This window comes from Dromaius novaehollandiae, chromosome W (genome assembly GCF_036370855.1).
Source record: "Dromaius novaehollandiae isolate bDroNov1 chromosome W, bDroNov1.hap1, whole genome shotgun sequence".
Classification (NCBI taxonomy): domain Eukaryota; kingdom Metazoa; phylum Chordata; class Aves; order Casuariiformes; family Dromaiidae; genus Dromaius; species Dromaius novaehollandiae.
In genome coordinates, this window is record NC_088130.1 from 58,592,017 (window position 1) to 58,608,690 (window position 16,674).

The following is a 16,674-nucleotide window of genomic DNA, read 5'->3' on the forward strand; positions in this document are numbered from 1 at the left end:
TTTTATAAATGCTGTCTCATAACTCTGTGTTCCTCTTTTTCCTTCCTTTTAGTTTTCCTGGGACCAAGTCTGGAAGAAGTATTATAACAAAAAGAGGGGGGGAACACGATAGTTGCTTGTCATTCATCTTCAAAGGAGCTATTGATTCTCATGTCCCATGGTCTATTAAAATTTGTATCGTATGTTTTATTTTTGGTAAAAATATTTCCATAAAGTCAACTTCACATGCAAACTGTCAGCGTGGCTTCCATCCGTCATTTAAATTGCTGGGCAGTCTTGCTGTGCTGCGGCAGGCAGCTCACAATATTTGTATTGTTCTGTATCTGGAAAAAGGCTAAGCCTTTAAGCGTAACCTAGATACCTGGCAAACCGACTTATTTATTAACGGCTCTGATTATACAGTGCCCCAAGACGACATTCCAGAGAGGCTGCGGCCGTAATGTTTTGGACGGGGAACTTCTCGGGACGTATTAGCACTTGGAGAATGACTCTAGTTTATTTTATGTTCTTTGCCTGCATCCTGCCCTAAGGAAAACAGCGTCCCGATGTTTTCCTTGGATTTTACTGGACATGGAGTTTTATTTTGGGCACGCACGGATGCACTGTGGGTGTTTTGCAGCCGAGTAACAGCACAGTGGAGGATCTAAACAGAGCGATGGCCTGAGCAGACAGCAGGCAGAAGCGGGCAGGCTTCACCGTGAGGCCAAAAAGGTGCCGTTAACCAGAAAAAAAAGAGTGTGGTGGGAACCCGCTGAGCGAGGCCCCGCAACGCCCCGGCTGCGCTGCGCCCCTGCCCCGCTGTGCTCCTCCGTGCCGCGCGCAGATCCCCCCGCGGCCGCCGCGCGCCGTCGGCGGGGGCAGAGCCGACAGCGCCCCGCGGCGGCCGGGGCCGCGCCGCCATTGGCTGCTCCTCGCCGGGAGGGCGGCGGAGCCACGCCCCCGCTGCCGCGGAGGGGGCGGGCGGGCGAGTGAGTGACAGCGGCGCTGCCCAGTGGCGGCTGGCGCGGTGGGGGCGGTGCCCCAGAAATGGCCGGCGGCGCGGGGTGCCGCCGCCGGGCCGGGGATGGGTGGGGCCAGTTACGTGCGCCGGATACCGCCGTCCGCGCTGCTGCCGGTGCCGCCGCCGCCGCGGCCCCCCCCGTCCCCGCCACGGCCGCGGGCTCGCTGAGGAGGAGCCCTGGGACGTGCTGCCGCCGGCGGCCGGCCCCGCCGCGGGCTCCTGGGGCGGGCGAGAGGCGGCTGGAGCCATGTTGGGCAGCGGGGCCAAGGCGGCCAAGCCCTCCTTCGTGTCCTACATCAGCCCGGAGGTGCGCGGTGGGGGGGGGGGGGTGAGGGGGGCGCCGTGTGGGGAGCGGGGCGGCGGCGCCGGGGCTGCGGTGGCCGCGCCTCCGCGCTGCGGGGTGTTTCCCGGCGCATCTCCGCCTCGGCGGGGCGGAAGCGTCCGGCAGGGAGCCGCGTCGCGCCCCTGGGGCAGCGGGGCCCGGCCGGGCCGCGGCCGGCGCCCCCCTCGCCGGGGTCGTGTCGGCGGCTGCGAGGCCCGGCCCGGCCCCGGGGGCTGCCTCGGGGGCTCTCGGGCTGAGGGTTTTCCGGTGCTTTATTCGAGTTGCTTTTTTTAAGGTGTGAGTGGAGAGTAAAGCTGTCATTGCACCCATTCAGCCCCTGCCGCTTTCTGGAGCGGTTTCTCGGTTTAGTTCAATATTTTCAAACTCTTTATTTCTAATTCTTCTCCAGCAAAGCCTGGGCCTCTTTCCTCAGCAGTTTAATGTTGAAATTGTGAGTGTGCATGTGTTTCGTGTGTGCTTTCTGCTGTTCTGTGCTTATTTATGCAGCCCCCGCCGCTGGTTTGGTTGGAGTGGCTTTAGTTCAGCTCGTGGGGGTCGTCTGCTTGCGGGCGGCGATGGTTCGGTGTGCGCTGTTGCTTCCTGAAACCGACCCTCTCTGGGCTTAGCTTAAGTTCTTGGAGTTCAGAGTCTTGGAGTAACTTTTTGGGAGGATTTGTCTTCAAAAAAACTAGCCATTTTTGTCTTGCTGTTCTTCAAAATTCTTAATAATCTGGGGCAAACTGGTGCTTCTTGGTTGCTCAGCCCCCTTCATAGCTGCTTAAAAGAAAATATTTTCCTTATCTTGTCAATTAGCATGGAGTTTGCCACTGTGAGGACCTTGGGGAATCTGCTCTCTATTTTTCACTGAGTCTGTGAAACACCGATGTAGAGTTGTATCAGCCCATTTAAGTCAACTGCACTGTTCAAAACTTGTTTTGTTATTTTGTGGTAGCAACTCTGTTTTCATATGTTACTCAGTCCTAGTGACTTTTAGCAGTTTACCTTTTAAAAGCTTTCTGAAACTCCCTTCCTTATCCTTATCAATGAAAATACATATAAACGGTAGCTACAAAGGCTTCTTGGGTCATGTAAATTGACCCCACTCAATTTGTCTTTTGCCTCAGGAAAGTGTTTGCCTTGTACAAATGTGCAAAAAGGTCTGGGGAGTGAGTTTTGCGAAGGTAAGAACTTCGCTTGTTGGGCCGGATGTTCAGGCAGGTTTTTAAATAGCCTCTCTGAAAGATATCCTGCATGTTTGCTTAAGTGGGGAGATGATTAAAGCTGACTGAAAAAAGGGTTGATGGAAAAAACGTACCAGTCAAATATATGCAATGTGGTAGGGTATCAAGTAATAGAGTATTTTAACTTGTTCATAAGTGTGGTGGTGTAACTCTTCAGCTATGATCCTGGTGGCTGCAGGAGGAATAATTGAGGAACTTTAAACTGGAAGATGAAGCTTGTAATGAAATATCCTGATGTATCAAGACACTGCAGTCATTTGCTTTTTATGTACTAATATTGTTCTTGCCCATCTTCTTGATGCACTTAATTTAGGAATTTCACAGGCTCTTGCCATAAAAAGTTTTAGATACAGGACTGACTTCTGCTATAATTGCAGTCTCCTTCTCAGTTTCAAAAGTTTAATAAAACTGAAGTCAGATGTGACTTGTTAAGCAACAGAACCATGATACAAAGCAACATGGCAGTGTGATATGCTGCAGTCCTTGCTTGCAACCTTCAGAGATTCACTGGGCACATACTTTCCCTTGTTTGTCTGGAAAGTTGTTTGTGACATTAGGCTGCTGCTGCTCCTAGAGTAGGGCAGCGATGCAATGAGAAAGGTGTAACAGGCACCCCTGACTCTGTTAAAGCCCCAGCTTGTTTAGCCTCCAGTAGTCCATCTTCAAATACCTGAGGGACACACTAGTAATGTTCAAAAAAGAAAAAGTTGATTTTAAACTGCTATTGCTATGTTTTTTGCTCTTTTTAATATGAAGAGAAATAGGAATCCTATTTATGTTCATATGCAGCAAGATAAAAGTAAGGTGTGAACAGAAATGCTCTTTATTAAAGGAACGGAAATGACTTGTGCTGTGTTTCCCAGAGCGTCTGGAAAAGCTGAATTTTTGACATCTGACTAAATATAACCTAGTTATGCTCTGCTTTATGGAACCACAGATCAATCAATGGTCTGTTAAGAGCAAGACCATAGGATGTTGATATTAATGACACATTTCCCTTCAGGACAGACTTGGCTACCCTGCAGGAAATGAGGGTGAATACTAGGGTATAAAAGTCAATGTTTTGACATGTCTGATCATCGACTAAGGATATTTGCCTGTGGAAGCATAGAAAATTTGAAATAATTTATGGTTCTTGCTTCTAACCTCTAAATGCTGTTTTGAAGTGTTAAAGGCTAACAAGATGGATCATATTTTCCTTAAGTTGACCTCAATTTGAAAAAAATTGAGGTGTTAAATGTGCTTTGAAGCTTAATGTTGTTTTTTGTGTGTACATTCATAAAAGTGACATCCTCCACATTTATTCTTCCTAGGGTGTTAGGTTTTTGTATTAGGCCTTAAATGTTAAAAAAAAAAAAAAGAAAAAAAAACCCCAAAAACAAAAACCATGAACTACATGGGAAGGCTGCAATCCATTGCTTCTCGCTTGTGAATTGTGGAAGCCTGCTCCATATAACTTCGGAACAGCAGTAATGTTGCCTGGTTGTTGCTTTGTGGAATCAGAGCATTTTTGTGTCAGGGAAGGGATGGGGGTGAGACACAAAGCAAGCTTGGAAAGCAGTCCTTGCTGCCGCTTATTTGGTAAATGCAATCTTTGCCCTGTACAGAATATAGACGAAGGTTAGGAGCACACAGGAGTTCATGTTCGGCTTGATGCTGCTCATCCCTGCAATCCTAAGTGCCCCTCAGGACACTCAGTTTTGAGGGCAGCTTTCATAGCTCTTGTGCTTTCTCTCAAGTCTTTCATTCCTGTTAGCTGATAACTACTGTAATTATTTGTTCCTTGTATTTCTTGGTACAATAGCACAGATTTTGTTGTTGTTTTTAAAATAGTATGATCTTCTAGATTAGAGTGATGGAATTGAAGTGTGGTATGATGAATAAAAGTTGCAAAAGTAGACAGCTGGGCACTGAACTGGAGTGGGGGAAGCAAGGAACTGAAGTCAGAGGAGATGGACAGAACAATGTAAGGAAAGAGGAGAGATTAAAAGATGTAACAACAGACATGGAAAATGTGCTATGATCTAATGGGCCACTGGATAATGGAGCCAAGAAAGGAAGGAAAACAAGCATTTAGAGATTATTTTCAGCACTGTTTTTGATTAAAATGTAGTAAGTATCTCTTCTGGATTGTATGAAATGCTAGTGTAAGATTTGGATTGATGGAGTAATAGTCTTTCAGAAAATACGAAGTATGTATTTAGGTTTGCTTCTGAATGTTAAGCATGTGGACAGGTATTACCTTTTCTGTATGAAATGCCAGTGTAACTGTTTAAAAAAAATTTTGATTTTTATTTTACTCAAGAATATTGTACTCATTTGTTTGAGCACTAGTAGTTCACAAATATTTTGGTTTACAATTTGATGTTTACAGTTGATAAAGATAAATGTATGGTTAAGAAAGCTGTTAGTCCTATAGTGAAGTATGGTTAAATAAGAAAAAGCTGAGATTCAGGGCAAGCATCACCATGATGTAGAACTTCCTTGTGGCTAAATTAGTTATGAGAACTATATTAGTGTTAAAACATCTTGTATTTTCACAGCAGTGCTATCTGCTGTCAGCCTTGAAGAATACGTGTTTCAGATAGTGCTCTTGAAACCTTGGAAGTGATAGCTGTTTCCTTCATGGCTTCAATCTAACAAACATTTTTCTTCAGTATGTTTACTAAAAATCTTGTTTTCCACTGTTGGAACTACCTCTAGCAGAAATGCCTGGCTATGGGCAAATGGAAGAGTTACTCTGGGGTACGGTAGGCTTTGAGCTTGCAGCATGTCACTCTTAATTTGTAGTAACAGACTGAATACACAGCCTCTCTGCTGAGTGATAAGCAATATCCTGTTTCAGTAGGCCTATATAAATATTTTGCAATATTGATTCAAAAAATTCTAATATTTCCAACAAGATCAAAGTAGTCTGGATGCTAACATGCAGGAAATATTGTTTCCCTTTTTTCTCCTTCTCTGTCTACAGTTGTTTATCGCCCTGTGGAGTGGGATGTGAGGAATTTTTGTCTATTGTGATGAGGCTCTAGGACAAAGAGTGGGAATCCCTTGGGATCCTCTCCTGCCCTACCTGTTAGGACCCTGTTAATAAAGCATAAGTGCTACTTGACCTTACTGCCTTATACTTCATGTTGTCACATGTGTCCTCTCTTCTCTGCTTCAGTGCTTGGAAGAAGAGTCTCCCCAGACAGATTTGGAGAATAAACCTAGTATTTTTTCAGGGGAGAGCCTGAGTGCAGTCCTTGGTACTGCAGATTATGCAGCTGTTTCCTGCACTTGGGGACTGAATCCATGGGGGTCAGCACACCCAGAGCGGAAGAGGCAAGTTTTCCCTTAAGAAAACCAGTTTCTCAACCATGATGTTTGCCTGTATTGAAGCAGAGTCTGCCCAGAGTGTGGCTTTTCCTCTCCCTGGCTAGAACAAGGGAGATGACAGGCACTTTGAGACTATCATCTTGCTGTCCACTGCAGTTGGCTTTGGACTAAAAGGGTGGTAAATGATAAATTAGCATGGTGTGACATTGTCAGAATGCAGTTTTGGTATGACTTTGTACTCTGTACAGTTAGAATTGATAATCATTGTCTGCCACTGTTTACTAAGGTGTCCTGGAAAAATGCATGCAGTACAAGGTAAGTACCCAGGTGGGAAGCTTACTCTTCTTTTGAGTAGTGTCCTCTGGCTGTCTGCTCATAGATGTTGCTGATGATAGGGTTTCCTATGTTGTACCTTGAGTAAGAAGTGTGAAGTGCAAAGCAGCAGTAGCTTAGGGCATCCAGAAAGGAGAAACTACAGATGAAGAATATAGAGATGCACATGGCTTTTGATGACTAGCTTAGATAGCAAGTGTTTGCAGGCTTAACTTCAAGTGGTCAAAGGGTGAAGTTTCCTTAGGTCTGAGGTGTTTGGTGCTGTTGACAGGGACAGACTTGCTCCTGCTGCATATGTTGCAGCTCTTCTGTGCTCGTGTGACCTGTTGATGAGCCAGTTCTGCTAATAGGCAAAAATATAACAAAACCAAACCCTAAACTAGCAGAAGTAAAAAGCTCCCAGCAGAACTTATGAACTAAATTACCTCAGCTTGTAGCCAGACAGACTTGTGTGCAAACAGGTGGGGGTGGTGGGTATAGACTGTATGATGGCAATTAAAAGGGTGTTGAGCATCCAGCTTAGAGGCAGCAGGCTCTCAAGTCAGTCTGAAGACCCATGTATTGTTCAATACTGTTCCATCTTTTTTTCTACAGTATTTCAGTAGGTAAAGAAATACTAGCTGAACTTTTGGGTTCCTACACAACTTGCACTGACACATGGGGAGTTAACAACTTTTCTTCATAACGATCTTAGCTTTCTGTCTTAAAAGAACAAATATAAATGTAATATCTATAGAACTGTAGACATTTAACACATTGTTATCTTTCCTTGGAAAATGAGATCAGTGAAATGGATTCTTCAGCAATGTTCAGCTATTCATTGCTTGCATTCTAACTCTCCCTAGTGAATATGTAGGAAAACTAAAATATTTACACTTTATTATGGGAATAGAAATGTTGACTTTCAAGTAGAACTCATGCTACTGAAGGCTCAGTTCTTTGAAACTGTTGTATGTTACAGGAATTCTTCCATTTGTGTGTGTTTTTTGTTAAACAGTGAAATTAGTTGTTGGGTTTTTTAGCTGATCTGTTATACATATGACTAAGATCTTTATTCTGCTATGGCACTATTTTAATTAAAAGCTTAACTCCTTTCAGGAAATGGCAATTTAATTTTTAATCAAAACCCAAATTTTTAAAAATGGGTTGCTTCTATGAAACTTGTTATGGAAAATTTCACTTCATTTTAACAAATAGAAGTATGTTCAGAGAACTTCTCTGGCATCAGCTATTTTTCTGCTCTAGAGTTGTCTGCCAGCACCAGTTGGCAGGCTCTGAGTAAAGTGATACTTAATTTTAATTTTTAAATTGATATGAGTAATATATGTACACATAGCAGTAAGAATCTCTTATGGTATCTCCCAAATTAAAGGCCTAATGGGAAATAGTATACTACTTTACTATTCTGTAGTAGTGATATTATGTGGCTTGTGAGTGAACCATGTTGTATTTGGTTGCAAATAAATGGTGACAGCAGAAGGTGTAGCTATAAAGGTATTAGTAAACCCATAGTTTAGCTTAGAGCTACCAGGGGCCAAGGTGTAACATTGGGAAAACTTGCATGTGTTCCTCCTCTGAATGCAGCAGTGTTCAGTGTTAGCCATGGTGTGTTTTGGTTTTTTTATAGTAACTTTAGCTGAAAAGCATGAACTTTGCTTTAACTTACTTGTATAAGGTCCAGATTTTAGAGTCAAAGGCAGCAACTTGTGTTTTGTTCTCTGTATTAGCTGCCAACTGTGGTTACAGATTTCTTCAGGACATCACTGCTATCACTTTAGAACTGTTACCTCTCTCCAACCCATCTTGGAAGTCTCTGCTTTCATGCCCCAGTCTCCTGGTGTTTTTAGTGTTGCTATGCGGCCTTAAAACTTTGTTTGGGTCCTCAGAGTTTTGAGAACAACTAATTATATGAATGGCATAGGGAATTTTTATGCCGCCAGGGACTTCTGCAACTCTGAAACTACCAAAACTGTTATTGCTCAAGTCTACTTTTGATAGATTGCCTTGATTTGCAGTATCTGACTTTGGACGCTGGTAGCAAGCTAATTTTAGTCATCTTACTGCTGTGGCCTTGGGGCAGCGGGTTGTTTCCAGTTAACTATTAGTTTTCCACAGAGACTCTGATGCATGTGAAATGGTTCTGACCTGGAGGAGGAAGTTCAGAACTGGCTGAGCAGGAAGGGTGTAGCGTGTCCTAGTTTAAATAGTCTTTCAGCTGGAGATTTTGCCCTAATTGTCAGTGCCACAAACCTAGAATAATTGATACTGAGAGTTTAAGAGGCTTGTTTCGTGCAGCTTGAGTCCAGAATCAAGAATATCCTATGACTTCTTTTATCTCTTGACTTTGAGATTCTGAAATCCTTTCCCCTATGGTGTTAGTATTGCTGTTTAAGCAACTTGCATACTTTGATTGGAATAATACATAAGAAAATCAAAAAAATAATGAAGTACAAAGCTTTAAAAATTGTGAAGGATGTATTGGAAACACGGCAAGTCATCTCTGAGCTGTGTGGAGAAGCTTGTAAATGAGCTTTGGGACATGGAAATGTAACTCTGACTTTAAACTAATCCATTTACTTGCACTAAAGGAACTGAGTAGCATCTGTAATGCTTTTGTTTGTCTGTTATGTATGCAAACAATGCATTTCCTATTTTTGTGTTCAGAACTGCATGACTGACGCTATGGACTGATGCTATGTCAAAACATTAACTTAATTATTTAGCTGTAGACTACTGACCTTAAGTGATTATCCCCTTGGAGTAGGAAAGGAGCGTATTGCAAACTGAAGTAACTCTTATTAATTTAAATGTTCCTATTTGCTAGAATATGAGGAATTGGAGAGAAGCTGTTATTACAGGAGTGTTATTTACAGCATGTATTGAAGCAAGATCTTTGCAAAAAAGTAATGACTCTTTCTTTCTAGGAAATACACATAAAGGAATCCATAGAAAAGGAAGTAAATCCTCGCTTGTTACCAGGTAACTGTTGTATATTTAGAATTAGAATTTTAAACAAATCATGTAAATATGGTTGTATGTATTCTCATCTGTTTGCTTCAGCAAACACTCAAGTGACATCAGTGTCCTGAGTAGTAAAACAGGTTTGGGAGTAAGTAATCACACAGGTTGAAGGCATTATATGTCTGTATTTGCATGGATTGTTATAAAAATTAGTTTTCACAAATTTTTCAGAGTACAGTATCTTTGAGTAACCTGCATTTGGAGAACTGTCTATACTTTAGTCTGCCTTCTTTCTTAAAGAGAAAGTAGGGGTTGTTTTTTTTGTCCTGGACCAACAGACAGACCAGTAGAAACTTGAAGTTACGTTGCTTTGCTTCTACTTTGAGTTATTTAGGCCTTTGTATGCTTCGTTTGCTGTTAAGATTTTTAAAATTTACAACTCTTTATTAGATTTTCCTAAATACTGCTAGTGCTCTCCAAGTTCAGGAAGGATGAGCTTACTGTTACTCACATAAAATACAAGCAAAGCTTAGAATCATAGTAGTGTTCTTTTCTGCAATTCTTATAAAAGGCTGCAAGTCCAGCTCTTTGAGCCTACTAAAACTTGTCTTTGAAGTAAATACTTTCTTAAACTTGAAGTTCAGTTTCTCTTAACTTTAAGATATGAGCTTCACAGACCACTATTTATGCAAAAATTTGTTTGAGGACTTTAAAATGATCCTGGAACCTGTAAAAAGTAGCATCTTTGGTCAAAGCTATGAAAAAGTAACCATGATGCATTTGTAACAGTCAGCTAACAAATGTGTCAGCATTCTTAAGAGTTTGGCAGTAAGGAAAATCAGAAATGTTTCCAGCTTGTTCATTTACCATGTTACCTATTCCTCAGTGGGATCTGGCTTTTTTTGAGTAGGTGCTTGTATGGTGACTCTTTTGATTTGTAACTCCAAGCATTTTTCTCCTGCCACTTAGATGAGGTTGCAGTATGGATGCTTCTGGTCATTGCATTCCTAACCATGTTCGTTTGAACACTACATAACAGTTTTCAGACCATCCTAAGTAATGGTGGTAACCTGGAAGGCAACCAAGGTACTGATTTCAGGAGCCCCTTTAGTCTTGTCCTATAACAGTGATAATAAATCTTCAGGCATACAGTGCATGAGAAGCTGTCAGCAAGTTAATATTGGGTTTAAGAGGAATAGTTCAAATATGTTTTAATGTTGTCAGTTATGCTTCAGGCTAAATGTTTGTTTTGTACAGGTGAACTGCTGCTTTGTGAGGCAAACACGGTGTACAAATACATACAAGAAGATGGGTCAAATCGTGGCACCTATGGGAAACTCATATGCACAAACTTCAAGATTGCTTTCCTTGATGAAGATTCTTCTTCAGATGATAATGTAGGAAGACAAGTCTCCTAGTTGTGACCAAACAGACTCTGAAGATGTAGTCTCTTGTGCTATATAATCTTTCTTTCCCTTACATAAGAAGAGAAACTGGAAATAAATCTATAGAAAACTTTAAAGGCCACAGAGTCATGTTAATCTATTCGCATCTGCTTTGTCTATATAGATCCATCCTCAAGCTCTAAAGACTGTTTCAGTTAAAAAAAAAAAAAAAAAAAAAAAAAAAGGTGCAAGCCTATTTTGGACCTTTACGGTTAAATGTAGTTTATAACTCTTGTGAGTTAGTAATTATATAAGGCATAAGTTAAAAGAATGAATTGGTTTAAAAGTTAAATGTAAAGTTTATTTAAACCCATGCAGCTTCCAATACTTCTTATCTAGCAGCAAAATTACAAAAGTGTGAATGCCACGTGTACTTCTAAGGCTGTAAAACATCTGTCTGACTTGACTTTGGGCCCCATCTGCAGAAGCATTTGGGGGTTCCACAAGACTGAGTAGGTAACTGTTCAGTGGAAATACCCTAGATAATTGTTTTTGCAGTATGGCTTAATAAATCTCTGATTTATTATGTTTAAAGTCAGCTGTTGCTAACTGCAAAAACATAAGAACTTGACACTATTGAGCTGACAGACCTTTTAAGGCCCCCACCACCACCCCCACACACTGCTTTTAGAAATGATTTGAATCTAGTTCTTTGTTCTAGATGTTCAAACTGAGTTGTCTTAAAGGGGAGAGGTAGTTTCACTCCTTTTTGGATGTGCTCAGGCATGCCTTAGTCTGGTCCATCCAGGTGATACCAGTGGAGGACAGCCTAGTATATGGCTCCCAAGAATGCAAAGTGGTCTTGACAAGGAAGAATGAGAAGAATGTGCTTTGAAGCACATAAATTGTGGTCAGAAGTTTCTAAGGGTAAAACTTCAGGGAGCTGAATGTTGAAAACTGAGGCTTCTGCAGCTGGATAAAGATTCTGAGTGGACATTCTGGAGTTCCCTGGGACAAAGCTCTAAAGCGCTTCCCACAGGTCACATGAGACTTATTCTAAACCTGGTAGTGACCTTGTTTTGTTCAATTGCTAACTTGTAAATCCTGGGTTGATAACATGTCAAGTCAACTATATTTTTCTTAACAAATGTTAAGTGTGAGTCACCTGTGCAGAGTAGCACAGACTTGGCAATAACTTGAGTAAGGTTAGCTCTATTCACAATTGTCTTCATGTAAAACTTAATTTGCTGATGTAGTATGCATCAGTCTTCTGATAGTAAAACTTAACATACTGGTGTATAACTGTGGCATTACTCAAATGTACTTTTTGTACACTGAATTCAGAGAGTAATAAACTGGAGGGAACTTTAATAGCTTGAAGTCTGACAGAACAATAGATGTTAGAATTGTTGTGCATGTCTTCATTTCACCCAGTGATAAATCTGACTGTTATGTTGGAATATTCTTGGGATACTTATGGTCTTAAGAGGCTTTCTATTTCCTGCCTGGTTCCCACAGCAAGGAAACTTATCATAAAAGGGCTTGGATTCCATCAAATTACTGTTTCCTGTTTATTGCAAGAATTCTAGTTTGGAAGCTGACCCTCAATAGAATTACATGCTTTGAAGTTACTTGAAAAGCAAAAACTCTTAACTGCCCACCTTGCAAACACAGTTGGGACCTTAAAATTTAAAAGGCAGGTGTAATTCATCTGTATTTTAATAACCGTTCTTCAGTGTTCTGCCTTGCAGAGCTTATAGGAAGTAAAGCTGATCTTAAAATATATACTGAATACTGGTGAAAAGGTGCTGCTGCTTAGTGGCATGAGACTTATGAGATTTTTTTCATGTTCTAGGAGCCACAATTCAAAAATAAGATCGTAGGAGAAAATGACATAACCCTGCAATGTGTAGATCAAATCTATGGAGGTAGGTTTCTCTTTTTTCCCCCCTTTTGTTTAACATATCAGCATTAAAGATATTTCTAGATGTAGGGCATTTTTGTATGTCTACATCCTTTCTAGAAAACTGATAGCTTTCATTTTTTGAAACTTGGATTGGATAGTCTGGAAAAAGCAGCCACAGTTATGTATAATGACGAAATGACAGTTATGAAATCTGTCAAAGAACTCAGTTTCATCCCTCACGCTTGTCAAAATCTACTTTTTTGATTAAGTATCTTACTAGGACAGATCAAAACAATTGCTTCAAAAAGTGAATTGAGCCATGGTTAACAGCAAAGGAAAGTGTACTCTACAGTGTGTTTGGTTAAGTATGGTGCACAGGTCTCTCAGAAATAATTGGAAACGTTGGGATATGAAGAGTAACTTAACTTGAGCAGTTGCGCTGCAGAGTGGTTCAGGTACCAAATTCTCCCAAAATACCTTTTGTTTGTCTAAGGGAACTTTGTTTTATGAGATTCTCAATGTTTTCAAACTATCAAAGCAAGCTTTTTACTTTGCAAATAAATAGTGAACTCTGTGTTTTGCTGCAGGACTTACAGATATGCCTGTATGGCTAAAAAGTAAATGATAGCTGGGGGTAGTGATGTGTAAGCAGTAGGGAAGGCTTTAGTGAGAAGATGACATTTAGAGGAGTATTAGAGTATTATAAATTGTGGTGTGGGTTGATGGAATGGACTAGGGAGAGACTAGTGGAGACTAGTTATGAGACATTGGTTTCTTGTACAGTGGCCTAGCTGCCAGCACTTCAGGATGTGAAATGATGCATTTTTAAACAGAAGGGTATGAAGGGTTCTCTTGAAGGCATTCTGGTGTAATTTTCAATTTAGGATGAACTCACGATTGCATGGGGACTTTGCCTTGGCCAAAAGTACTAAATCATGTTCTATTGCACAATAAAAATTCAGACTTGCTATGCAGCCTGAATTTGAACAGTAGTAATCTCTGAATAGCTGACTTGCTATAAGTTCAGTTTCTACCTTGTAGGAGGTAGACTGAGCAGGACCTTTTTGGGATGGATGGGATACTGAGTGTATAAGCACAAGAGCTTGTCAGCCTGTATGGTAGGATGGTTGTTTTGACTTGAACTTGAATTAAATTCTTTTCTTGAGGTTCTGGAAAAGATAAAGCTATTCCTGCTTGGCAAGTGATGGCAAAGTTCTCTTTGTTTATCTAGACTTTTTACTTCTGCAGTTTATGATGAGAAAAAGAAACTACTAACTGGACAAATGAGAAAATACCCAGAGAAACTAATTATCTACTGTAAAGACCTTAGAGTATTTCACTTCTGCCTCAGATACACAAAAGAAGAAGAAGTAAAAAGGGTAAGTATATTAACTTCATTTATTCATTTTTTCATAAGCTTGATGTTGGGTGTTAGTTTAACTGTAGGGATGAGGGAAGGGCAAGAAGTTTGCTCTGAGAGATCTTGTAGTGTTTTCTGATCATTCACAATGAAGAGGGAAAGTAAAAGGAGGCTAGCTGATTTTTTAGCTAAGTGTTCATTAAATGTTTTTATATATAGCAATTAAAAAAATCAGTTGCACTGACTCTTTCAAGAGAACTGGAGTTTGGGAGTACTACATGAAATTAGCCTCAGCTCAAGCAGACATTTAAAACTTTTGTATTTATTCGTGGTACTATTTTATTAGGGTTTGGCCTTAAACCTTGCTCATATGTCAGCAGTTATGTTTTTGAGAATGCGAGTTCTTTTGATGGATCAAGTTGAACTCCAAGCTGGGAGGCTAATAGCTTTAGTTAAATAACAATATGCAAAATAAGAGTTGTTCCACAAGTTTAACACATGTAGTGCTTCTTATTGAGTAGAGTAGGCATAGTATATGGCAAACAAGGGAAAAGGCTTTCTAAGAGTCAGTTTTTAACTGTTGGGAATAGAACCCAAACTCCTTGATTGAGACTGTACTCATTTGTAAGACTTATAGGTGTCTTCTAGGAGAGGCATACCTCATGTGCGAGAACTTCAATTTTGACCTTGAGCAAAACTAAACCTTATCTAAAGGCCTACACCAATATGTAACTGGTGTCCAAGCTGACACAATGCAAACATGAAAATTTCTTGTTAGTATAAATGTCCTCCTAACAAATACATGAAAACTTTTCTGGCATTGAGAGAAGCAGATTAATGTTTGAAGTATAATAAAGTAAAATAATACTTCAGTAGTTTTACTTATGTGCACCTTTGAGACCTCATAGATACTTGAGTTTCTTTGAGTTCTGATATCCTAGAGAAACTTGAAAATCTTGATCAAGTATCAGCTGCTTCATCTCAATTTTTTGTAGTTCGTGTTCCTTCTTCCTTTCTAGTGGTAGTTCTGTGCAGTGTGCTAATGTAGTAATGCCTCTTCTGTAAATCAGATCTTTACTATCTTATTTTGTCAAAACTCATGGAACAGTTTTATACAGAACCTGGGAGAGGTGATTAAGGAGTTATGTTGTTTACATTGACAGTTTTATTCGTCCACATTTGGGTGTTAATTGTTGGTCCTTTCTTAGATCGTCAGTGGCATAGTTCACCATAGCCAGACACCTAAGCTGCTTAAACGCTTGTTTCTGTTCTCTTATGCATCAGCTGCCCCAAACAACACAGGTAAACATTTTTATATTTTTTAGGTTGTATTTGTTGCATACTCTTCTCTAAGCAGTCTGGGATATTTAGTATCTGAGTTTTTGCTTGTCTCATGACTCAAGTTAATTTACTTCATTTTTCACTTGTTATGCATTGTTAGACTTGCTGTTAAAAATCTCTAAACATTCTGCTGCTGATCTTCATGTACTTTAACACAGATGGACAGAAAAAATTGCAAAGAGTAGCAGCATCACTGGATTAAAAACTTACTGGAGCCAATCTGAAAGATGCTTAGCCTGTGCTCCTAATCAATGTGTTCTCATATCTTAAAAAAAAATAAAATAAATTTTTTTTCCTCAGTATCTTTTCTATATTGTTGCAGTGAACTTCCTGCTCTTAAATGACAACTGTTGTGGCATCTGTCAGAAAGGACATCCTTTTTTGCCCTTACTTGCAGTCAATCTGCTTCTTCCAGACAGCTGCAAAAAAGGCACTGATTTGCATAGCAAGGTTCCAGTAGGTGTCTGACTTCCTTGCAGCTGATAGTTAAGTTATAACAGTCTTCCCACTTGATCAAACCTGGCTGAATAATAAAGTATGTTGTGAAATTTGAAGTTTTGTCAGTGCACTTTCTAGCACTTCATAGTTCTGAATTCAGCTGCAGTGATAGTGCTTTCTTAAATTACGGTCCTGATTGTTGGTGCGTCAGGAACACTTCCGCCTTTCACAGGGGGAAGTTTTGATGTACCCAAGGTGTTAATCATATTTCATAGAGTCACAAAATTCTGGAGATTGTCTGGTCCAACACCCCTGCTCAGAGCAGGGTCTGCTAGAGCAGGTTTACCAGAGTCATGTCTAGTTGGGTTTTGAGTATCTCAAAGGATGGAGACTCCACAACATGTTTCAGTGTTTGACTGCCCTGACAGTGGAAAGGGGTGTGAGTGGTGGGTTTTTCATGTTTAAATGGCATTTTCTTTATTTCAATTTGTGCTCATTGTCTCTTGTCCATTCACTGGATACCACTGAGAAGAGTCTGGCTCAGTAGTCTTTACTCCCTCCTATCAGTTACTTATGCACATTAATAAGATGGTCCTGAACCTTCTCAAAGCTAAAGAATCCCAGCTTGCTCAGCCTCTCATCAATGTCAGATTGACCAAGCCATTCATCTTAATGGGCCTTTGCTGGACTCACTTCAGTCATCTCATGTCTGTCTTCTGCTGGAGAGCCCAGCCCTGTCACAGTATGTGGTCTCACCAGCACTGAGTGGAGATGAAGAATCGCCTTCCTTAACCTGTGGCAATGCTTTTCCTAATGTAGCTGAAGAGTATGTTGGTTGCCTATGCTGCAAGGGCATGTTGCTGCCTCAGGTTGTGGCTTCAGCTGTAACTGGTGTTCAGTTTGAAACAAACATCAGAAAGATAGTAAGCTTTTTCCAGGTAGAGACTAAGAAAATGCAGAAGCCTAGTCTCTATAGCAACATTGAAGTGTTTTGCTGAATTCTTTCATATTTTAAATCTTCTGTAATAAATGCCTAGTTCTTATTCTTTGAGCTTTCTACAGAGCAAAC

The 16,674-nt window shown here is 40.6% G+C and overlaps 1 protein-coding gene across 4 annotated transcripts in view; it reads left to right on the plus strand.

Annotated features, from left to right (window-relative positions):
• Positions 1–994: 994 nt before the first annotated feature.
• LOC135324442 (myotubularin-related protein 12-like) overlaps positions 995–16,674 on the plus strand; it is a 34,460-nt gene continuing 18,780 nt past the window's right edge. Inside the window, exons 1-6 of one of the 4 annotated variants that reach the window (XM_064500771.1) lie at positions 995–1,307; positions 9,139–9,193; positions 10,433–10,572; positions 12,416–12,488; positions 13,715–13,845; positions 15,035–15,128. In XM_064500771.1, the coding sequence (XP_064356841.1) occupies positions 1,248–1,307; positions 9,139–9,193; positions 10,433–10,572; positions 12,416–12,488; positions 13,715–13,845; positions 15,035–15,128 (553 nt within the window). In that variant the 5' untranslated portion in view covers positions 995–1,247. Of the gene's footprint in view, positions 1,308–9,138; positions 9,194–10,432; positions 10,573–12,415; positions 12,489–13,697; positions 13,846–15,034; positions 15,129–16,674 lie in introns of those variants that run through there. The other 3 variants (XM_064500770.1, XM_064500772.1, XM_064500769.1) reach the window with 3 other exon arrangements.